General features: G+C 45.5%; 1 protein-coding gene across 1 annotated transcript in view; it reads right to left on the reverse strand.

Moving 5' to 3' along the window:
- Positions 1-24,364, reverse strand: part of LOC144769149 (uncharacterized) — a 1,798,260-nt gene that overhangs the window by 178,922 nt on the left and 1,594,974 nt on the right. Inside the window, exon 23 of the mRNA XM_078653155.1 lies at positions 17,898-18,147. Coding sequence (XP_078509281.1) covers positions 17,898-18,147 — 250 coding nt within the window. The remainder of the gene's footprint in view (positions 1-17,897; positions 18,148-24,364) is intronic.

Below are 24,364 nucleotides of genomic sequence, written 5' to 3' on the forward strand. Positions count from 1 at the left end.
GAGTGAAATATGCAGTAAGTGAACTAGCTGTGGGATGCTAGGCACCGTGCTGAGTTTAGGTATAAAGTCGGATTGATCTTTGTCAACGAGGCTACCTAGATGGAGGAGTAATTTATTTACCAAGATTTCATTCAGTACCTTATAATCTATATCAAAAATGGAAAGAGGTCTATAGCAGATTACTCAATCACCGCCCTTATCCTTCTTCGAAAGAGGAACAAGTAAGGCCTACTGTAGCGTTGAAGGGAGATAGCCAAAGGTCTTAGGTGCATTTAAGAATCTGGTTAAGCTAGGGGTCAGTACGTCAATGTAGGTCAAGTAAAATACGATAGGCAGACCTTCTGTTCTAGATATCTAACCCCTCGCCAATACCTTAATGGCCCCTTCAGTTCTTGGAACATTACCTTTCCTCCCAGGGAAGTCACCACTGCAGCTGGTAGACTATTCATCCAAGCAGCAGTTACTTGCTCATGAAGGGCATGAGTGTGGGGATCTCGGAGCATAGAGCTAGGTATAGTAAGCTAAACAAATCTCATTATTATCAGTCTGTGTATACACTAAACAGTTGTAGGTATCATGCCTCTGGAGGATATGGAAACTTTGTGTGTCAGGGTGGGCCTGCCAAGCCAATAAACTCCCAGACGTGTCACACTCATCAAGTCCCTTGATGATGCAGGCAAGGTAAACATACATTTTGAGCCAATCTATCAATGTAAGGAGTTTTTCCCTTTCTATTCACAGACTGTCTGAGGCCTGGGGTGCCACTGCTCAGCAGTTCCAGATCTGTCAGAGGTCCTGCTGTCGGGTTGTCTTAGCATGCAATTTGACCTTGACTCCTGCAAATCTGTCAATGCAATGTCCCTGCATAACCAGCCTAAACGTCTCCTACGTAACTAGGGGAAGGAGGCCATACCCTTGTTCTCTGTAAAATAGTTAAGGATTGCATCCCCCCAAGTCTTATTTAAAGACTGGGTCATCCAGGGAAGCAATGTTTAGCTTCCAGTTTGTGATGCAGGGCCTAGCAATATCCAAAGTGCACATCAGCATTAAGGCATTATGGTCGGGCTTGGTTTTCTCAAGGTACTCAGGGCAAGTGTGGAAAAGTAAATTTTGCCATGTTCTGTGTCCCTACGCTTCATCCATCATATGTTATGTGTGCATGACCAATATGCATATGTTATTCCCCATGCCTGATTAATGACGCAATTCCAGTTGTGTCCACCTCTAGTATGCTATTTTCCAGTCTTCGTGAATACTACGAATATCAGGCCTATGTAAAGTAATGTTGCCACGTTTCTTAGTGTGCACGTTATTCCATTATAAAATCCCCGTTTCTAGGCCTCAAAAGGGCCCAGACCACAGATTCAGCTCCTGTCTCCTGAAAGCCTCGCTAAGGAGCGATACAGCCCCCACCTGTATCCTCGATCCTTCACTTACTTCCTGCCTCGCAGTGCCCGGTGCAGCTTGGCTCTGCCTCTGAGTCTGCCAAAAGTATGTTATAGTTCCAGTTATCAGTTCAGTCCTCCTCCTCTGCATTCCTAAGCTACTGAACTGCATCAATAGTTTCCGTCATTGTCTAGCCTTCTCGTCTCCATGTTAGAGAAATACTGTATTTAATGGTCATTTAATATTCTTCATCACGCACTACATGTAGAATAATGCATGGTCCAGTCTTAGAATCAAGTTAGCTTTTCCCCTCATGACTTCTAGTTTATATCAACATGTTCCCTAAACATCAGATACCAGATAGGGTTTAGGTACATGTCGCTCCGACCCTTCAGACTCTAGTCTCTGCTCCTAGCATAGAGTTCATAGCCCCCAGCTTCTCCTAGTAACACGTCATTGCCAGTTTTCGCGCACCATTAGTTTAGAGGTCCAGGCTCCTTAGGTAGCCCCCTCCAAAGTTTCCGCCCATTCATGACATATTCTGTTACGTTTGCACCACATGTCTATGTATATGCCCAGTTACACTTATTTTTACTGTTATCTTTCGCGACTGCTACGCGTCACGACTTCTGCTCCACCCACTGCTACGCCTACTGCAATGTAATGCTATGTGTTTGCGCTATGTATATAAGTCAATGTTTTGTTATTGAATGTTAGCGCGCTCATCCCAGACCCAGCCCCGGCAGCTGCCGGGCCTTATTGTCCTATTCCCATGCAGGTTGTCCTGATCCTGTCCTTATGCTGTAATAAACCTGCAGAAACTCCTACTACCTCGAATCTTGACTCTTATTTTATTGAGCTATCTGTTATGCTATAAGTCTAGTCAAAAATAGGGTATTATTTATTTATTTACCACATAATGGCGCCCGAACAGGGACTTGCCCTTTCCCCACGCGTCGGTGAAGCCACGCCGACCCCCTGACCCTCTGCAGTCGTGACGGAACCATACCGTGCACTGGCAGATATTTCTGCTCCAAGTATCCCTCAGGCCCACGGAGGAGACGGAGGAGGCGGTCCAGCATCCAAACGAGACGGTGGAGGAACGCGGCGAGTCCCGACCAGAGCCCAAGCCGAGAGTCCAAGGTCCGAGGTATCCGGAGGCCCACCCGTAACTGAAGTCCGAAGTCCGAAGTCCGTCGTAGTCCAGTCCCGTTCGAGGCTTTCCGTTCCGTGCTGCCCGGTGAGTACCATTGCTGGGGTAGTATCTAGACAGGACCAATCTAAATTGACTCCTGGTCCGTGGGTTGGTGGTACCCAAGCCCACAAACGAAGTGTTCACCTAGGTGGATACGGGTCTTGATGCGTTCCTTTATGGGACCGGTATGTTCCGTACTGTTACAGCAGTGCATCCAGTAACTCTAGTCTGTTCCGTTCTCGAGAATTCTGTTCTGTTTCTGTTTTCAGTATTTTCAGGTAGTATTCTGTTCGAACTGTTATGTTATGATATTGTTTAATGTATTTCCAATGTCGTGGTATGCCTGAATTGTTTTCCCAATTGTTATTGTTTTTCGTGTATTGTATTGTGTTCCGATTCAAGTTTAGAATGCCGCTCTTTTCCAAGTTACGTCAGTTAAAAACTAGAAAGGGTCTGTTAGAGGAAGCAGTTCCTGTCCCGCCTAGGGACAGTCCAGGTCATTTTATGTATCAGAAACATGGCATAAGCGCCATAATGTATCTAGATTTATGGGTAGAGTATACCAAACAGTTAGAAGAAAAGTATAGATGGCCCGTATCGGGTACATGGGATGCCGAATGTATCATGCGAGTAGAAGAAGCATTATGGAAAAAGAAAGCCAGACAGTCACAGAAAGATGCCATCGAGTTATGGCGCAAGGAAGCTCATAAAAGAACGGAAAAGGAAGTCAGAAAGTCAGAGTTAAGTAGAGAATCCCAAGAACGAGCCCAAGAAAGAGAATTAATCGAGATAGGTGAACAAGTCAAAGCCGAACAGTCAGACAGACAGAGGCATGCCCTTATTAAGGGTATGTATCCTCTCCTTGCCGAAGGCCTGCCAAAAGCGACCCCAGAGGCACCCAGTAATTTCCCGCCGCCATTAATTCCGACCAAGCTACGTCACAAACCGACCGCAGCTGATATTTTTATTTCGTCCTATTTGGACGACACAGTCCCCGAATATGCAAATCCTGTTCGTGCTCCGCCAGTCCCTGTAAATCAGGCACTTCCCGCTTCTCCAGACACCGGAGTACCTGTTACGGTACCCCCGGTCCAGCCTACAGTTCCATTTCCCACTCTGCCAGGACGTAGAGCCTCAGTAGACGACTCTAGTCTAGGGGCCACAGGAGGAGCTACTCCTCAAACCCCGCCGCCACACAAGCGTTTATCGGCACTCGAATTGCATGCTCAAGCATCACAGCGTACTCCTAAAAGTAATAGGTCTGTCACAGAAATCAGGCAAGCCCTTAACGAATGTGTCTATGATCCAGTTCCAGGCGAATATACTATGGTTTTATATTCCTTACGTGTAAGGAGAGTGACCGAGTATCTAGTCACCTTGCCGAATATGAAAGAAGATCTAGACAGAATATATCGTTTCATCCGTACAGGGGATGATCCAGAAAGTATTGGCGAAATTATGTCTCAAAGGAAAGCCGAGATTCAGCTCATGATATTAAAGTTCCTGATCAATTGTTTAATAAGAGAACAAGATTACCCGTCCAAAGATCCGGCCGAAATGAGAATCCTGACAAGGTGGAGTGATAATATAGCCGAGGGTAAGCACAAGACCGTCAGTGCCATGGAGAGTATGTACAAGAAAATTCGTAAAGAAATAATAAGGTTACACGACCAGCGTAAAGCAGCACAAGTAAGCGAGAAAGAAAGTATCTCTGATCCTGAAGAGGAAGAGAACGAGAATCCCGCCAGAATAGCGTATGTAGGAAAATCCAGATTTCCAGATCGCCATTTACGTCTAGAACCCAAGTCTATTTTTCAACATCTAGCACCAGAACAAGGTTCCCTAGAACAAGTATTTCAAGCTACCGATCACATTCTGAAATCACGAGTCGGTTACAGTGAACTAAGTACTATGCATGAACAAGAACTAGCCCGATCAGCAGTCCGATGGATTACTGATTCTACCACTTTTCCAGACGAAATAGTGGCACAAATGTTTCTGAAATTGCCCCCAGCCGAGCAACGACTGGTGGGTATGTATATGATCCAGCACCTCATTACTCTGTATGAGGGTCAACATTCTGATCCAGGCCCGTTGCACGATATCCTGAACGAGTTACTCCAGTATAGATGGAGAGGTCTAGGTACCGATTTAATAAGTGTCATTCTAGAACAGCGTCACAAGTATAGAACGTTCCTGAACCCGCATTTTGTTCATGTCTCACCCCCAGAAAGTAAATCATTCTACATAGACAGACAGAATCCGTTACGAGAAGTCCACCCAGTCCAAGGGGCGGGTGGCGTAATGCAACGAGTGTTTGTATACACTCCAATATCAAAGATGGAACTTCTTGAAATGAAGAAATTAATTCCCTGTCATGACAAAGATCCAGCAGGGTTCCATAGAGAATTAAAAGACATGCTCCGTATGGGAGAATACACTTACCCAGATATCATTAAAATGTTAAAGGTCCTGTTACCCGCAGGGGTGTATGAAAAGTTAAAGGAAAAAGTATTAGGGGGTGGGAGAGAAAAAGATCGATTGGGCAGCTCTAGAAGCTGAAGACAAGGCACGAGTACCAGGTACCGGTCTTGGAGATAAATGTAAAGATTTACCAGAATTATTGATTCAAGTTTTACCCAGATTATTGACAACTAGGAAAGAAGACTGGGATGCAATCTCAGCCTGTAAACAGAAGCAAGATGAGGATATTAGTGATTTTTATTCTAGATTTGAAAAATGTTTCAGTATCAACAGTGGTCTCAAGACAAGTAGTGAGTCATACCCTCATCTTTTCGTCACCAAATTAGTCGAGAATTCAAGTCCACAAATTAAAAACCGAGTTTTGAAAGTCGAAAGCACCTGGCAAGCTAATACTCCGTCCCAGATGCTCCAGATGCTCCAGTATCACCAGAATAGAATCAGGGAAGAGCAAGAACACGAGAGAAAACGTATGAAAGACACGAAAATGAAAGTGCTAATTGCACAATCTATTCCTCAAGACAGTCAGAAGAGGGGTCCGAATCAAGCCAGTCATCCTGCAGCTCCCGTTAAAGGGAACTGCAATTATTGTAAACAGCCAGGTCATTTTATAAACGAGTGTGCAGTTCTGAAACACAACATAGCTACCGGTAAGACTAAAGAAAGACCACGTCCGCCTAGACAAGAACAAGTTTCACAGACTCCTCAGTCACAGAATGCACCACAGACAGTTACAGTACCGCAGCCCATTGCTGCAACACAGCATGTCACATCACAGATGTACCAGTATGCACAGTCCGAGTATCCAGAGTACCAGTCATATTCATGAAACAGCCTAGAGAGGGAGGTAGGCTTGCCTCTCATCGAGATACCTGTAGATCAAGAAGGTCCCTATGTTCACAGTCAAGTATTAGGGAAAGACAGAAAGTTTTTGATCGATACAGGGGCAAGTAGGACCACAATTAGTCATGCCGAAGTTCCAGGGGCTCCGCTCTCAGGCTCAAGAAATGTTTCCCTTGGATTTTCAGGAAAACCCATTGTTAATGAGATATCTAAGCCAGTTACTCTAGAAGTAGGTCCATTGTCCCGCACTACTGACCTGTTACTTACTAAGTCATGTCCAGAAAATCTATTAGGTATTAAGACACTGAAAGAGTTAGGTGCAGTTATTTGCTGTTCCCCAGAGGGAATACGTCTGTTCCTACGTGACTTTAAGGGTCACTATGTGTTACGAGATTTTGATTCAAGATTGTCTAATGTTCCACAGCATTTATGGGCGCAAGGTCCAACTGATGTAGGTTACATGCAAATCACACCCCATCGTGTGACTCTCAAACCAGGTGTAGTGTTACCCCGAATCAGACAGTACAGATTGCCACCTGAGGCTGTAGCAGCCTTATCCAAAATTATTGACGAGCTCATGGCTCAAGGAGTAGTTGTAGAAACTGACTCCAATGTATGCAATTCTCCGATCATTCCAGTCATGAAACGTACTGATCCGAATGCACCCCCAGTATATCGATTAGTGATTGATTTACGAGAGCTTAATAAATGTATCATTCCTCAGTACCCAGTTGTTCCAGACATCTCTTCCCTGTTAACAGCCATTGATTCCGAAGCCATGTTTTTCACTGTCATAGACCTCAAGAATGCATTTTTTAGTGTTCCAATTCATCCAGACAGCCAGTTTCTTTTTGGATTTTGTTTAAATGGAAGGAGCTATATGTTCACACGCGCTCCTCAAGGTTTCACAGAAAGCCCTAGTATTTACAGTCAAGCACTCAAGAGACAACTAGACAATATTCACATGCCAACTGACACAGCCCTGCTCCAGTATGTCGATGATCTACTGATCACAGCCCGTTCTGAACGTGCTTGCGAGCGAGCATCACTTACAGTTCTGTATTTTCTAGCCGAGATGGGGCACAAGGTGTCACCTTCGAAGCTTCAATTCTGTGTCCAGCAAGTGGTATACTTAGGACACTTGCTGTCCAAGAGGGGTAGGCAGTTGACACCAGACCGTATCCAGTTAATAGCGAGTCTTCCCCAGCCCAGAACCCAGAAGGAGGTACGTGCCTTTATCGGCCTTACTTCTTATTGTAGACAATGGATTCCCCAGTATGCATTTCTAGCCAAGCCACTGATACAGTTAACGACACAGGAGGCAGCCGTATCGACTGTCCTCCCTTGGACATCTGACCATACACTTAGTTTTAACGAGTTAAAGAAAGCCCTATGTCAAGCTCCAGTTCTAGCTACACCGAACTACAGTAAGCCTTTTACACTTTTCGTTACTGAACGGGAAGGTACAGCATTATCTGTTCTCACACAAGATCAAGCAGGTCAATACAAGCCCTGTGCTTATTTTTCGAGCACATTAGATCCAGTCGCCCAGGCGTTGCCTGCGTGCCTCAAGTCAGTTGCAGCCACAGCACTAGCTATCAGACAAAGTGATTCCATAGTTTTAGGACATTCCTTGACAGTACAAGTCCCACATTCAGTAGAAGTTCTTTTAAACCGAACACAAACTCAGCACTTGACAATTGCACGTTTAACAGGTTATGAATTGACACTGTTCCAGCCACACATAGAAATTAGACGCTGCAACGTTCTGAATCCTGCTACACTGTTACCATCAGTTAGTTCAAATCCAGACCCACATGACTGTGTGGAAGTAGTTAACATTACGACAAAGCCAAGACAAGACCTGACAGACATTCCGTTACCAGATCCTGACCTGACACTTTATGTGGATGGTTCATGTATGAGAACTAGTACAGGAGAACTAGTCGCCGCGTATGCAGTGACTACCGACACTGAAGTTATTGAAACACACCGTATTGATACCCTGTCCGCTCAAGCAGCAGAGCTAGTCGCTCTGACACAAGCCTGTATACATGCCAAGAACCTGAAAGTTAATGTTTACACAGATTCACGTTACGCATTCGGAGTTGTACACGACTTCGGAGTGCTCTGGCAGGAGAGAGGTTTCATGACTTCTCATGGAACCAAGATTCAGCATGGTCTCCTTATTCAAGCCCTGTTAGATGCCATACATTTACCGACATCTATTGCTATTATGAAATGCAAAGCACATACGAAAGTCACTGACATTATTTCCCAAGGTAATGATCTAGCAGACCGCACAGCCAAGCTTACAGCACAGACTCCAGACATTCCAGTTAATATGACACATACTCCAGATCCGATTACATGCATGACAGTTAAGGACCCTACACAAGATGTCATAGATATACAGTTACATGCTACTCCCGATGAAATCAAGAAATGGTCCGAACAAGGAGGGGTCCAGACAGATCAAGGATGGTTAACGAAGGGTAGAGCCACATGGTTTCTCCCCGATTCTATGGTTCAAGTCATTATCAATACCGCACATAGTCCAGCACATTTAGGAGAAAAAGCTATGTTAGACAGTATCCAGAACATTTGGTTCAACAAGCATTTACGAGCTGCAGCCAAGCAGAAAGTCCGTACCTGTATGATATGTTGTCAGTTTAATCCAGGTAAAAGTGTCCCGGTGGAACAAGGTGGTTTCCAGCCCCCTGACCACCCTTTTGAGGTCCTCCAGATGGATTATATTCAGATGGAGCGATGTCGAGGTTTCAAGTATGTCCTTGTAGTTGTATGCGCTTTGTCCAGGTGGACAGAAGCATATCCAGTCCCAGATTACACAGCCGCGACCACTGCCAAGCAGTTGGTTCGTGAATTTTTCCCTAGATACGGACTCCCTAGAGTCGTATATTCTGATAACGGCCAGCCATTCTCATCTGAACTCATGAAACACGTTTCCCTGTTGTTAGGGTACCAGTGGAAGTTTCATTGTGTACGCCATCCAGAAGCAGCTGGACTAGTCGAAAGGCATAATCAGACTCTGAAAATCCGCATTGCAAAAGTCTGTAAGGACAAAGGTGTGGACTGGTTAATAGCTCTGCCAGTCGCTTTATTTTATATGCGTATGGTCGCACATTCCAGATCAGGTCTGTCCCCGTATGAGGTCGTATTCGGCCGCCCCCCTAACATGTGGGGTACTCCTAGACCCCGAAGTATTACCGATGTTTCATGTAATATGCTGACAGATTACCTAGCTTCCTTGATGTCTGCCCTCAACTCATGTCGTTCACAGGTTGCCGCCGCATTTCCAGACAATACCGAGGTGGCACCGCACGAGATCGTTCCAGGCTTCCTTGTGATGATCAGAAATTTTGACAGATCAAGTCCGCTGGAACCACGTTGGAAGGAGCCACGTCAGGTCCTCTTGACCACCCGAACTGCCGTCAAGTTGGAAGGCAGGAAGGGGTGGGTCCACCTTTCTCATGTAAAACTTTTCAAAGGATTGAAACCAGCGTCTAAAAACATTTTCCAGGATTCGAAAGACTGCCAAAATATTGCTCTTAAGGACTGTCCCGCACAAGACATTATTACAACCCCTCCCTTGTTAGAGAAAACTCCGCAGCAGGAGTATAAGCTCAAATTAAGGTCTAGTAAAATAAGTCAGTCAGTTTGATTGTATAAGTCCTCCCCTAGGTGAAACGGTTAAATTGTTTCTGACATGTATAAAATAGACCCCCATAGTGAGAGAGTCAGTCGAAGTTCACTTCAATGTATCGTTTTTCTGAGTTTCATATTATTTCTCAGCATAATGATTTCCTGCACCAGCTACGCACTTTTCCTGTGTTTTCCAGTTACTCATGTAAATATGTCTGCTAATGCTACAGTAGAGCACACGTTTAGTGATCTGCCTCCTCACGAATATTCTTACCGCCTCGCTATGCGCAACAACACATTTATCCGTATGTTACATTATTCACACCAGACCAGCAATGCTACTAATTGTTGGGTGTGTGGTCGACTCCCCCCTTTTTCAGACACCGAAGGGAGTTCTGCCACTTTTTCCTTATCCATTCTCACACAATGGTTCGTGTGGAGCATGGTCCACGTTAACGTCATCCTCAACAGATATGTCTTTTCTTAACAGTACATGTTTTCCAGACAAGCAAGGTCTCCCCCACAGAACAGGTTTAGATCTAGAAAATGAAGTATATAATTTAGGTAATTATTCGTCGAATTTCATGGTCCTGAATGTTCAGTCTGATACTACTCCAGACTTACCTGCTATTTTAGTACTACCTGTCAAAGGCGAATTATGTGTCCGTAGTTATGGTTCTGTACGCATAGGTCATAGTGAATGTACTACTGTTGTCAAATATAGTGACAGTGGGAAATCTATTTTCAAAGCTTCACGTCATTCTTATTTTATTTGTGGTCAAACTGCATATGTCCGTCTGCCCCTCGATTGGGAGGGAACCTGTTACATTGCTTTCCTACTGCCACCTGTTTTTCTAGCCCCATCTGATTATCACAGAAACACACATCTAGTACACATTAGACATAGAAGGGAGTCCCCAATTGTCGATTATACTGAAACTACTCTAGAACAGTATACAGATTTCAATAAAGGTTTCTTCTTCTTTGTAGGACCTGTCCAGAATAGTAAACTGATCCGTAGGTTAACAAGAACCCTTGAAGCTGTAGTTAATGAGACTGCCTCTGCTCTAGGTAACTTAACCGAAGAACAATCGGCTATGAGATTTGTCGTTTTGCAAAATCGTCTCGTCCTTGACGTCATACTGGCCGATAGGGGCGGGGCCTGTAGAGTCATCGGATCTAGTTGCTGCATTTTCATTCCAAATAACGCGCCGTCTGTTTATTCAGCTATAACCAGACTCCATAAAATTGCCCATCTGTTACATCAAGATCCAGGCACCTGGACATGGTCCGGTTGGTTCTGGAATATAATTTCCGCATGGGGATGGAAAGTCCTGTCCTTTTTAGGTATTGCAGTAGCGATTATATTTAGCTGCTGCCTCTGTATACAATGTGGCCCTGCGATTTGCAGCATGTGTGCTACCTCTTGTATTCCTAGTCCCAAGCCCCGTTCTAAATCCCGTTCCAAGACAATTCGAGACGAGCAAATGGTACTGTATGAAATGATAGATGGTATCATGAAAATTGATGTTTCCTGATGGAAACGTAGTGACAAGGAGGGAATGTGGAAAAGTAAATTTTGCCATGTTCTGTGTCCCTACGCTTCATCCATCATATGTTATGTGTGCATGACCAATATGCATATGTTATTCCCCATGCCTGATTAATGACGCAATTCCAGTTGTGTCCACCTCTAGTATGCTATTTTCCAGTCTTCGTGAATACTACGAATATCAGGCCTATGTAAAGTAATGTTGCCACGTTTCTTAGTGTGCACGTTATTCCATTATAAAATCCCCGTTTCTAGGCCTCAAAAGGGCCCAGACCACAGATTCAGCTCCTGTCTCCTGAAAGCCTCGCTAAGGAGCGATACAGCCCCCACCTGTATCCTCGACCCTTCACTTACTTCCTGCCTCGCAGTGCCCGGTGCAGCTTGGCTCTGCCTCTGAGTCTGCCAAAAGTATGTTATAGTTCCAGTTATCAGTTCAGTCCTCCTCCTCTGCATTCCTAAGCTACTGAACTGCATCAATAGTTTCCGTCATTGTCTAGCCTTCTCGTCTCCATGTTAGAGAAATACTGTATTTAATGGTCATTTAATATTCTTCATCACGCACTACATGTAGAATAATGCATGGTCCAGTCTTAGAATCAAGTTAGCTTTTCCCCTCATGACTTCTAGTTTATATCAACATGTTCCCTAAACATCAGATACCAGATAGGGTTTAGGTACATGTCGCTCCGACCCTTCAGACTCTAGTCTCTGCTCCTAGCATAGAGTTCATAGCCCCCAGCTTCTCCTAGTAACACGTCATTGCCAGTTTTCGCGCACCATTAGTTTAGAGGTCCAGGCTCCTTAGGTAGCCCCCTCCAAAGTTTCCGCCCATTCATGACATATTCTGTTACGTTTGCACCACATGTCTATGTATATGCCCAGTTACACTTATTTTTACTGTTATCTTTCGCGACTGCTACGCGTCACGACTTCTGCTCCACCCACTGCTACGCCTACTGCAATGTAATGCTATGTGTTTGCGCTATGTATATAAGTCAATGTTTTGTTATTGAATGTTAGCGCGCTCATCCCAGACCCAGCCCCGGCAGCTGCCGGGCCTTATTGTCCTATTCCCATGCAGGTTGTCCTGATCCTGTCCTTATGCTGTAATAAACCTGCAGAAACTCCTACTACCTCGAATCTTGACTCTTATTTTATTGAGCTATCTGTTATGCTATAAGTCTAGTCAAAAATAGGGTATTATTTATTTATTTACCACACAAGTCACACGTCATACATTTGTGCAGTTCATAGGAACATATTGTGACAGACAGATAAGTCACACATACCATAATAGTGGGAGTATGTAGTGTCCCCAAGGGTGTGGGCGCCCCAGGAATCAATGAAACCCCACTCTGCTATCCAACAGCATAAGAGACAAGCCCTCCTATGTATGAGAGACCGTTTTTGGGGTATCACCCCAGGATGCTTGTTTCCAGTCCAGGGAAGACCTGGCCAGCCAGTTCGGGCTGGATTGTTTCCATGGGGAACAGGGTCAAGACTGATTTTCATATGGCTGGGTCTAAACTGGAATGTCATAGGGAGCAAGAAAACGATGGATTTAGGCCCCGATTTCTGTACTGGGGGTGAATGTTTGACACTGTTCATCATTCTGTCCATCAATTGTTCTTTTTGCAGATAGCAGCACCTGAACCAGGAGTCTGAGCAGCACTCAGCAGAGCTCCTATAACAGCACTGTAGTTTCCACAGTGAGTGCTCAAGTACAGAGAGACTCTGCTGCACAGTTTCCTCTGTGCTCTTATGACTGCCCTCAGCCAGCAGTCTCACCAAAGCACATGGAGAAAGCCACTGGTTAGTAGTCTCATTAGAGATGCCATGGCAGCTCTCGGTCAACAGTCTTAAAACAGCTCGTACAGCAGGGCTCAGCCAGCAGTCTCGCTAGAGAGAGCTCCTATGGCAGCATTCACATGCTGTCTCACAAGCGCTTCTATGGCAGCACTGGGCCACTAGTCTCACTTGGCTCATAGCAGCAGGTGGCCTGCAGCCTTGCTAGTGCCCCTATTGTTGCACATTGCCAGCAGATTCAGCAGTGAGGCCTTGTGTGCAGACTCACTAAGGCTCCCTTCACAGACTTCTTAGTTTGTACTCCCACTAGTGAGTGCATTTGCAGACAGCACTTGGTGGTACTTCTCTGAGTACAATGTATGCTGCTCCATGCATATGTGTCTCTAAGCATGCATCCGTGTTTGTCCATCTTTGTTTGCTTGCAGTTATATGTGGGTGCAGGTATATGTATGTGAAAGTGCAGCGTTCCCCCAGAAGTCAGCACTTTTACGGTCTGGCAGTTTTCAGCAGAAGAATACATCCTGCCCTCTACTTTAAAACAGCTGGTTTCTGTTTGCTAGTGAAAATAAAAAGTGTTACAATACTTTTATGTGATGCTATCGTATGGAGATTTGTAGAGCCCATTATCCCCTAGATGGGTATTCTGGTGCTGAGCAGGTGTGAGTTTGAACACCGTGACTTTCTAAAATGTTGGAATATCTTGCTGACCTAGTTTGATGTCCACCCCTAGGCTCCTTTACCTGCAATACATGGGACATCTTCATCCTGTTGGAGACGAATCCTGACTGTCTCTTCATTAGGCCTCATCTCGTGTTCATAAGGTGCGAATTCCAGATCTTACTTCTAGGCGATTAGCTATCAATAGTGTAGCAGGTAAAGGAGCTCCAGGGCCCAGAGTTCTATGGGCCCAACACTCCCCAGTTATAGCTGTTCCTTAGTAGAGAAGGCTGCATTTCCTTTCTTTGCATTGGGGCCCATGGTACCCTTACTACACATCCAGTTCTTTCCCTGGCCATTCCATCCACACACTAGGAGTTCTGGCTGCCTGCTCCATAACCCTTCAATTCCATTCCCAGGCAAAGAGTTCTGGCCACCACCTCCTCACCCCTTCCATCCACAGGCGAAGAGTTCTTGCTGCCCCTTACTCCTCTCTTCTGTATATGGGTGAATAATCCTGGCTGCTGCCTCATCAGCCCTTCATTCCACAGGCAAAGAGCTCTGTCTGCCCCTTCCTCAGCCCTTCCATCCACAGGTGAACATCTCTAGCTGCCCCCTCCTCAGCCCTCGGATGAAGAGGTCTGGCTGCCACCTCATCAGCCCTACCATCCACAGACGAAGAATTTTAGCTGTCTTCTCCTCAGCCCTGCTGCACGCGAACAACGAATACCATCTATTCCTATTTGAGGTCTTTTGTCCACAGGTACTGAATGAATGCTGCGCCATGATCACCATTCATAGTAAGTCTTCGTACATATGGTGTCTGTATAAAGCTTCTTGTCACTTGTAGGTAACCAATTAATAACCACAGCTGGCCAATCAATCAATCAGGTTTCTTATAAAGCATGACTACTCACCCATGAGGGTCTTAACGTGTTGAGAAGGCGAGTGGCACATATTAAAGACAGAAATTCGTTGTCATGTCTCCGAATTTGTGAGCAGGACTTACAGAACAAAGGCAGAGAGGAGTGACATTGCAGAAGGTCTTGCTGTGGCAGAGTGGTGGCACAGCAGCCTTGTCCATAGGACATGCAGCAGAAGGACAAGAGCCACAACTTAGAACCCCCTCTTCTACCTCCAGAGCAGCTGCCTGAACTCTGCCCACCACACCGGTCCACCATCATTCCTCACTCACTCACTCACTCAAGGCTCTTGATAGGTTCTGGAGGAAGATGATACCCTAACTTTGGAGCATCACTTGGATTTACAAACTACAGACAGTAGAACACTTTAAAGTTCATGACATCACTGCAAACAGACAGGGTGAACCCCCCCCCCCCCTCTGCCGTGTGCTACCTATGTCAAATCCTGGCTGACAGGTTCTCATCAAAATGGCTTAAAAGCTTATTTATTTAGAGAATTTGTAAAGCGCGAACTGACACCTTGCAGGCTTCCTGGCGCTGGAAAATACTCTGTGGACGGTAGACCGGGGGAACAGTTGGGCTGACAGTTTATTTGGGGAAGAGCCAAGTTTTGATGCGTCTCCTAAAAGGGAGAAGCTGTGGAGTCTGACGAATGTCAGCGGGTAGGGTGTTCCAAAGCTTGGCCGCGGCTACGCTGAAAGATCGGCCCCCTGTTCTAGTTCTGTTAAATCTGGGTACCTTTACCAGGCAAGCAGAAGAAGAACGTAAGTTTCTCGCAGGTATGTACCATTGGAACAGGGTTTGCAGAGGTTTGGGTCCAAGTCCATGCAGAGCCTTGAAGACAATGCAGAGGGACTTGAATGCCACTCTTTGTTTCAGGGGCAGCCAATGAAGCTCTGTCAGAGCAGCTGTGGCTGAGGCCCTCCTCGTCCAGCCAAGAGCCAGCTTGGCGGCGGCAGATTGGATTCGCTGAAGTCGATCCAGCATCGTAACTGGAGACTCCAGGAGCAGGGCGTTACAATAATCCAGGCGACTGAGTATCGTGCACCTGACTATCGATGCCCTGGCTTGTGCCGGGAGAAGAGGCAAGATTTTCCGCAGTGATCGGAGCAGGGCAGTGCATATCCCCACAGTTTTTGTCACCTGGGTTTCCATGCTTAGGTTGTTGTTCAACATGGCTCCCAGGTTGCGCACAGAAGGCACTGGTAGAGGTTTGACACTGAACTCCGGGGGCCAGAATTCATGTGGGAACTGACGGGGTATCTTAGTGCCGGAGCAGAACAGAACCTCCGTTTTCGCGGCGTTGAACTGAAGGGAGTTACTATGTAGCCATCTGGCCGTCTCTCTTAAGCAGTCGTGGAATGTTGAGAACGGAATGGCACCTTCGCCTTCCCACGAGAGAATGAGCTGTGTATCATCCGCGTAATTGATTGTTTTGACCCCAAATGATTGGATCAGTTTAATTAGCGGTAATAGGTACACATTGAAGAGGATAGGGCTGATGGAGGAGCCCTGGGGGACTCCCTGGGGCACTGCTGCAAAGGCAGACCGGAAAGGGGGGAGAGAGACAGCCTGTCTTCTGTCCCGAAGATAGGAGTGAAGCCAAAGCAAAGCGGTGCCTTCCACTCCCACTTCCATAAGTCTCTGCGTCAGCCTGGCGTGGTTGACCGTGTCGAATGCGGCAGACAGGTCCAGCAGTATCAGAGCCACTGGCTTCTTTCCCTTAAGGGTGCAGTGGCATAATGAAGGAGGAATCCACCCTGCTTATAGCAACTGGCACCATGGGGCATTCCTCTGTGGATGAGAGAGAAGGGGTAGTTCTAGCTTCCCCAGGGAGCACACTCATGTCCGGGCTAATGGGAGGGCATTTTGGAGCTGCCAAAATTATAACAAGCATTTGCAAAGCCACAGAGTCTGTCTTATAACTGAAAGTGACAAATCCACTCATTTGTGATCTCCATCACTGATCAATATGCTCAGTCACTTATGCTTGAACTCAAACAACAGTTCATACACTCATTAACTTACTCTTACATTCACCACCTAGCCATCCATAATACTACATAAAAACACAAACTCCTCAATCATTGAAGAGGCACTTTCAGTTAAAGCCAAGCCTATTCTCTTGACAATTCCTGTTACTTCATGCCACCTCATTCTAAGGAACAAACAGGCACATGCATCAAAGCTTTTTGCGATCACAAACGGTGCATTTCGCAAAAATCGTCCGTTTGCAATCGCAAAATTAGCTTTTGCGATGCATCAAGGGTCAAGGCCCTCGCAATTTGAGAATTCGCAATTAATTGCGAGTTCTCAAACTGAGATTGCATTTAAGGAATCACTTTTTGCGATTCCTTAAATGCAATAATCATTTTGAAGTAGTGATTTTACTACTAGGGGGCGCAAATTACCATGAAGTTGAACTTCATAGTAATTTGCAAAAACTTTGAAAAATGCACTAAAGTGCATTTTTCAAAGTTGTAGGTAACACACACATGTCCTCGGGACATGTGTGTGCGCAACATTTGTGCACAGATCAATTTCAGGGGTGTAACATGGTGTCCTTTTGACACCGTTGCGCCCTTGAAATTGCCTGCGCAATTTGCGAGTACCGATTGGTACTCGCAATTTGCGCATGCATTTTCCCATTCATTCCTATGGGCCTGTAGGCCCATAGGAATTAATAGGAAGCCATTCTTTATTTGCGACTCGCAAATAAGGAATGAGTAGGAATCGCTATTTTTATAGCGATTCGTACATGCATAGGCTTTTGCGAGTTCCTTAATTGCGATTCCTTAATAATCGCAATTAAGGACTCGCAAAATCCAACCTTGATGCATGTGCCTGAAAGTATTTTTTGTATCTAAATGTTTTTGAGTTTAGTGAACCTGTGTTAATTAACAAGTCCTAGCCTTTCAATGCTGTAGCACAAAGTGTTTACTGTTGAGATATTATATAAAGCAATCATGCTGTACTCTATTTTGCTCTCAAAATATTTCATAGTCTTCAATCCATCAAGTACAAACCCGCTCCTCAGCATGTCACACATCCTCCAAATCTAATGCACCGTTTGGAATGCAATTAACTCTCCTCTGAGTAATCATTTCAGAGTCCTCGAAGATTTAGAAGATGGAGTCTAAACTTCCCTCTTTTTACTTGAAGCGCTTGAGGTGCACGGTGGGTAGAGTAAGAGGCCTCAGTGCGCTATAACTGACAGTGTGAGCACCAAGCCTACACTGTGATCTACCCAAAGCACCTAAAGGTGGTCTCATGTGTAGTGTGCGCTGTGCAAGAAAAGTCCCTCGCGCACTCACTGCATTCAAAAGTGTTCATTGAAGTTTCAATAAAAAGCTCTGCCCCCGGAGTCCCCATAATTATAATAAAGATGTACCTCTCGGCTGGGAAATGTTTTGGGCGGTTGTCTGTGGGGGTGGCACTGTGCTGTTGGTTGGCTGGGATGAGCCGTTTATCACTACTGAGCCAACTCCGGGTACGTATTGTCTGATCCAGTCCTCGTAGACACTCACACGGGTGTACACACCGGGATAGTTAGGCCGGGCACAGCCTTCGCCCCAGCTCACGATTCCCGCCAGGAGCCACGTGCTTCCGAACTTGCACACCATAGGCCCTCCCGAGTCACCCTGCAATGCAAATAAAAACATTACATTTTCTAAACTGGTTATTTATTTGGTATGGCTTATTTAGAGTGGGTCATTGTAAATTACCGACATAATTAGCTCATTGTATTCGAGGGGCCTCATTTATGAAAAGTGACGCACGCCTCATAAATGAGGCCCAGGGTACTTTCTGGAACATGTAAAAAGCTAGCAAATTCCGTTTAGGTCCTTTGGCCATCGCATCACTTTAAAGGCAATCAGGCTACTCAGAAAGTTCACTAAAAAAGAACAATGGACTCGATATACCATTAATTGTTACCAACGTGTGGAGTTTTTATAATTTTGATCCAGCTATCAGTACATAACAAAGCTAATATATCACCAGGACAGTTTAAGGGCGCCAAGGGAGATCAAGACCTGTTAACCTAGTTTATATGAGTGAAATTAAAATATGCAATTGATGATTTTAATATATAATATATCCACTGTTATTCTCAAACAAAGGAATTCATTTAAAAATTATACAGCAATTTTGTTTACTACGTTGTTCTTTCAGAACATATTTTTCAAATGTTCATGATAATCCTTTCCCGGTTTATGTTCAGCTGTTGGCCACAATGCAATGTGTGAAAGGGTCGACGTCACACCCTTACCAGGTCTCTGGTGGTGATAATTCCATGGGGTCTGGTGGTGTGCCGTGCCCCATACCTTGTTTTGTAGCAGAAAGGATGCGGTGAGGGAATTATTCGCTACAGTTGGACAGAGTATTGGCCGCCACTGTAGCCGCATTGTTCTAGGAGTTCAAGGGTTGGCTACACCCCACAGTAGGATGCTGTTGCCCCATGATTTATTATGCACCACTATAGAGGTCCACTGCTCGGACCCCAAATGACCCATGGAACCCTTGCACTATTCCCTCCCTGGAAGACTGGTCATGATGCTAAGAGAAAAGTCCTGCTCCCCACAAGTCACATGAGTACAATGGGGCAGATCTACAAGAAAATAACGCAGCGCGGTGCCGCAAGTCATTTTGCTGCGCTGCTTTGTTTTGAAGCACAGGGAATCAACATATTTACAACAATATGTCACATCTCCGTGCTTCCCCCTGCGATTGAGCACAAACTGCTGTCATGCGCCGGCACCCTTGCACCATGGTGCAATGATGCCTGCATCGTGGGGAGATTGTTTTTGTGTAGAGAGGAGCACCTTCCTGCACAAAAACAATCAATTGAGGTGATTTCCTCTTCCAATGTGTGCTGCAGAATGCAGCACGCATTGAAAGAGGATAAAATTCGTTGCACCTGGCTAGGGTGGCTTAGCATTCTGACGCATTTCCAGATTTACGATTTCTTTTAAATCAGTGGACATGGGTGTTGCGTGGGAACACCCACAGCAACACCCATGTCACACCCCTAACATGCAAAGTGTTGCATAAACAGGGGCGATATTTACAAGCACAGGTTAAGTCACGCAGGGTGACTTAACCTGTGCTTGTAAATATCATTCAGCAAGCTGCGTCACAGGTGCGTCATGCAACATGATGCACCGGCGGCGCAAGGGGCTTGTAAATCTGCCCCGGTGTTACTAATAAAAGCTCTTTACTGGGAGGCATTACAACGGGGCTGCTTCCTGGCACTGAGACAGAGAAATTCCTGATGGAAGAGTATAATGTAACAACCCTGTAAAGGAAGAGATTGAAAATAAGAAGTCACTACTAGTTGTCTCATTCCAATAAGTCAGTGCTTCCCAACTTGTGGGTCGTGACTCACCGGTGGCCAAACTTCATGCAATAAATAAAGATCCCTTTAAATTCTGTGCTTATCTTGTCACATTTGCTGCACTTCGAATACAGAAGGTAAATGTCAGGCTATGTCTTCAGATTCATATTTTCATATTTACAATACTTTATTTAGACAATCAAGTCCATTAAATCGCCAACAAGATAATTGAAAAAGATATACCAATATATTAAATAAAAAAATTAGCAAAAAAACATCAGTATACATACCAATATGAAATGCAAGTGGCTTTTGCCATGGACATGAATATCATAAATCAAACTTCAGAGTAACATTTTATTTTTTAAAACAATACAACAATTTTAGCCTAGAATCTTTAGGGCTAAATAAAGGGGTGTGGTGTTTTCAGAACAAGCAATCAGGTCGGGTTAACCCTAAATTGTAAGCTAATGTAATAGGGTGTAAAGTGCTGTGCTCTAAAAAGATAAAGTGCTTGATCTGATATGACCCGGATATGGTAAGGAGTAAGATGCTGTGCTACACAGGGATGAAATGATGGAACAGATACAAACCTAACAATGAAAAAGTGTTTCACAATTTATATGATGTCACCAAACTAAAGGGGCTGTAGAATGTCAGAACTAACTCTAGAGACGTAAAAATCTATCACAATAAAACAGACATACTCATTGAGTAAACATTAAGGGCCTATTTACAAAGTTACAATCTCAGGACCGACCAACCAACCTCCTGTTGGCGGTCCCGACACCGCAATTACAATGCAACTGAACATGGAGGGGTCGCATACTCCCATTTGTCTATGGGAGCTTGTGCTTTGGCCGTAAACCAGCCACAGCACAAGATCCCATAGACAAATGGGGGAATCTGTTCATCCCTGCACCGCATGGCAGGCACCTCAGGGTGCCTGCCACATGGTGCAGGGATTAACAGCGTTGATTTGGCTGAAACATGTAGACCTGGTTCATCTGTCACATGCAGTAACTATCTTTCTATACTGCAGGTGCTCTGTTTTTAATCCTAACACTAGGAGTGAGCCAATAAAGTTTTTTCTACTCTTAGTAGTTAGTTTTAGCATCACATTCCCAAAACTTTGAGATTTTATTCTCTGCACTGCGCCCATTACCCAACTTGTTTAATGTTTCACATCTCAAGGATTTTACCATATCCTTCGTAGAGTAGGAATCTTAAAACATCCCTGAGCTCCTCCATCACAGGGAGGGGGTTGTAGCCCTTGGCGGGGCTAGGAGTCTCCGCCAAGAGGAGAATACCAGATGATGAAGCATGCCACCTCAGTGGGTGATGGGATTTCGTCCTAATTAAAGGACTCCTCCACTAGTGACAAGATATCTCTACTGTTGTCTCCTCTGGTGCTATTCTAGTACTCTAGACCCAAGGATTCTTTGTGTTTTGAATTAACAGGTGAGCAGCACCATAGGTGCCTCGTCAGCCCCCAACCAGAGGCCACAGAGTGAAGGGGGCCCTGCTAGGGTCCCCCAATGTCGCTTTCCAACAGGCTTTCCATGTCGGTAAGCCTGACATGGAAAGCCTGTCGGAAACTGACATCTTAATCCGTAGGGATTATGGGCAGGCATTCGACTGGACGACAGGCTCTGGACGGACTCCTTGAGCCCATCGGAATCCAGCCGGAATAACCGGCGGTTTTCACTTTCCACCGCCTGCATCGTAATGCAAATCTCATCGTAATTAGGCCCTAAGTGTGCTACCATGAACATATCTGAAGCGTTATATTCCTTGTGGCGGCAGGATAGTGAGGCTATGTCATTGAATTGAGTATACCCAAAAATTAATTCAGGAGTGGAAGTGGAAATAATTTATCTGGCAACCTCTTATGCGTTTTGTCTGTTTAAAGATTCTATATGGAAAACCAAGCTTTGAGCACTAGTTGTATTCACTAGCAAGGACAGGGACGCAGAACTTTGTCACACTAAATCTGGCATGCTTGGAAAACAAAAACTAGCCTTTATACAGTGATTGGTAACTAATCCTTGTATTCCCGACAGGATAGGTAAGGTTGCCGCCTTGCCATAATAATTGTCCAAAGTTGATTTAGAATAAAGTCAAGATGTAAATAACAACCTTCCCCCTAGCTACCGTACAGCTTTATTCACACATGATCCTTTGTTCTGTCAGATAAATTACTGTTTATGTTGTTTTTTACCATGGGGATTGGTGTTTACAAACTCCTCTTACTTTGCAGTTAGAGAAAGAAAAGTAAAATTAATTATGTGACAATTTTGCTGGAGTACAGTGATTGTGAAAGGAAAGGCTGTCATTGTTATGCTACACACAACAACATGTAATTACCTGTAACAAACTGCATGCATTCAGCAGTTAGGAAAGCAAAAAGGAAGCACTTTTGTTTTGCAACTCTGAAGAGTGCTGGAAACAAACATTTTAAGAAGATCAAAACAAATTAAGACTCTTTACTTGGTGATGCACAAATGATAATATTTACAGAATCCTGATTCCCAAAATTATCATTCACACACCACATAGTTTTATCAGTAAAACTATCTCTGTGCAAATTTAGTGGCTATTTTCATGGAAAGTGTGCTGTCTGAAAATGAGAGTGGCTACCACACAATGCTTTAGTTACACTAAAAATGTTCCTGACTCATGTCCATTAAAGCTAGGTAGGTGGCGAAAGCTGGCTGTTCTAAAAACTTGGTCAGGGTTCTAAAAAGGTTGGGAATCACTGCAATAGGTGGGGTTCATCGGGGGTCACCTGGATATGATCAAGGGGCTGGTGTTTTTGCCTGCAGGGTGGAGGGCTACCTTAAGGAGGGACCTGGGTTTTCTCCTGGACCTGGATTACACCCCAGCCCATCTGTGGTTGAGGGTGCAGGGGTTGATGTGTGCGGCGATCAATATGCTACCCTGGGCTCATCTTCATCTGTACCTCTTGGTGAACATCTCTTGTCCCACTGGGCACCTTGTTCCGCTGATTACGATCTGCCACTGGTGGTTTCTTCACAGATTCGGGCCGATCTGGGTTGGTGGATTCTAATCCCGCCAAGGGTCTCCCCTTTCATGTGTCCCCTTCCCGGGTGGTTACAACCGATGCCAGCATGTTGGGCTGTGGGGAAAAGTTGGATTCCCGGTCTGTGAAGGGTTGATGGGATTCCCTGCAGGCGGGTTGCACATCCAACTTCCAGGAATGGAAGGCCATTCATTGGGTTTGTCTGGAGTTTGCCTTAGCCCTTCGAGGACACCATGTTCTGGTCCGGACAGACAATTAGGTGGTTATGGGCAGCCTCAATCACCATGGGAGTTGCAGGGTTCCCTCTCTTTGGCTCCTTGCGCAGAAGATTCTAGCCTGGGCAGCGGTGATGGTGTTGTCACTCAGGGGGGTCTATCTCAAAGGGAATCGGAACTGCATCGTGGATCACCTGAGCAGGGCGTTTCCTCCAATGGCTTCCATTTCCCTGACAAGGGCAGTGTTGCAACTGTTGCAGGAACCGTTTGGGTGCCCGATGATGGATTTGTTTGCAGACAGGACCAATGCTCACCTGCCCCGCATCTGCGCACTCCTGCCTTGCCTGGAGGCGTGGCGGGTGGATGCAATGTTATTCCGTTAGTTGGGCTCCCTGCTTTACGCATTTCCTCCGATCCCTTTGATTGCGCTAATTCTGTGCAAGATTCACCTGGACAGGGCGTTTGTTCTGTAGGTGGTACCCGCATGGGTTTGCCTCCCTTGGTTTCCTTTGCTGAAAGAACGGCCGTCAGGGAGTGCTGGGTGATCCTGGATCTTCCTTACTCATTGCGAGGCCCCCCTCTTCCTGTGCAGGTTTTGCATTGTCTTCATCTTCAGGCCTGGCTCTTGAGAGGATGAGCCTTCTGTCTTGGAGTTTGTCCCTGGTGGTGGTGATGGAGTTGCTACAGGGCTTCTGTCTTATTCTCACCATGGGGCTCCTACTCTCGCTGGTGTGTTTCTAAGGGCGTGGACTCTTCTGTGGATACTATGAGGATGCTGGATTTCCTGTTGAATGGCTTTGCCTTGGGCCTTGCCCCTTCTAGTCTTTGGGCTCAGTGAGCAGACTCGTGGGCGTTCTGCAGTCCTCAGTTGGACAATTTGGATCCTTTTGTGGCCAGGTTACTTCAGAGTTGTTTTCTGCAACGTCCTAGAGCAATTTGTCTTGGGCCTTCCTGGGATCTTCCATTGGGGTTGCGGGCCCATGAGGAGGTTGCGTTTGAGCCCCTGAGGTCCATGGACGTCAAGTTCCTCACCATGAAGGTGGAATTTTTGGTGGCCATCGTGTCCGCTTGTCAGATTGGGAAGCTGGGGTCTTCTATGCGCTCTCTCCTGTTTTTGCGGGTCGTGCCGGGCCGTATTGTGTTGCGCTCAGATCCTAAGTTTCTGCCCAAGGTCCTTTCAGTTGTCAACCATTCCTGGGAAGTTATTTTGCTTACTTTTTTCCGATCGTTGAGTCCAGGGTGAATTCTGCTATCTCGCTTGTGGA

The sequence above is a fragment of the Lissotriton helveticus genome, chromosome 7, assembly GCF_964261635.1.
Source record: "Lissotriton helveticus chromosome 7, aLisHel1.1, whole genome shotgun sequence".
Lineage (NCBI taxonomy): Eukaryota > Metazoa > Chordata > Amphibia > Caudata > Salamandridae > Lissotriton > Lissotriton helveticus.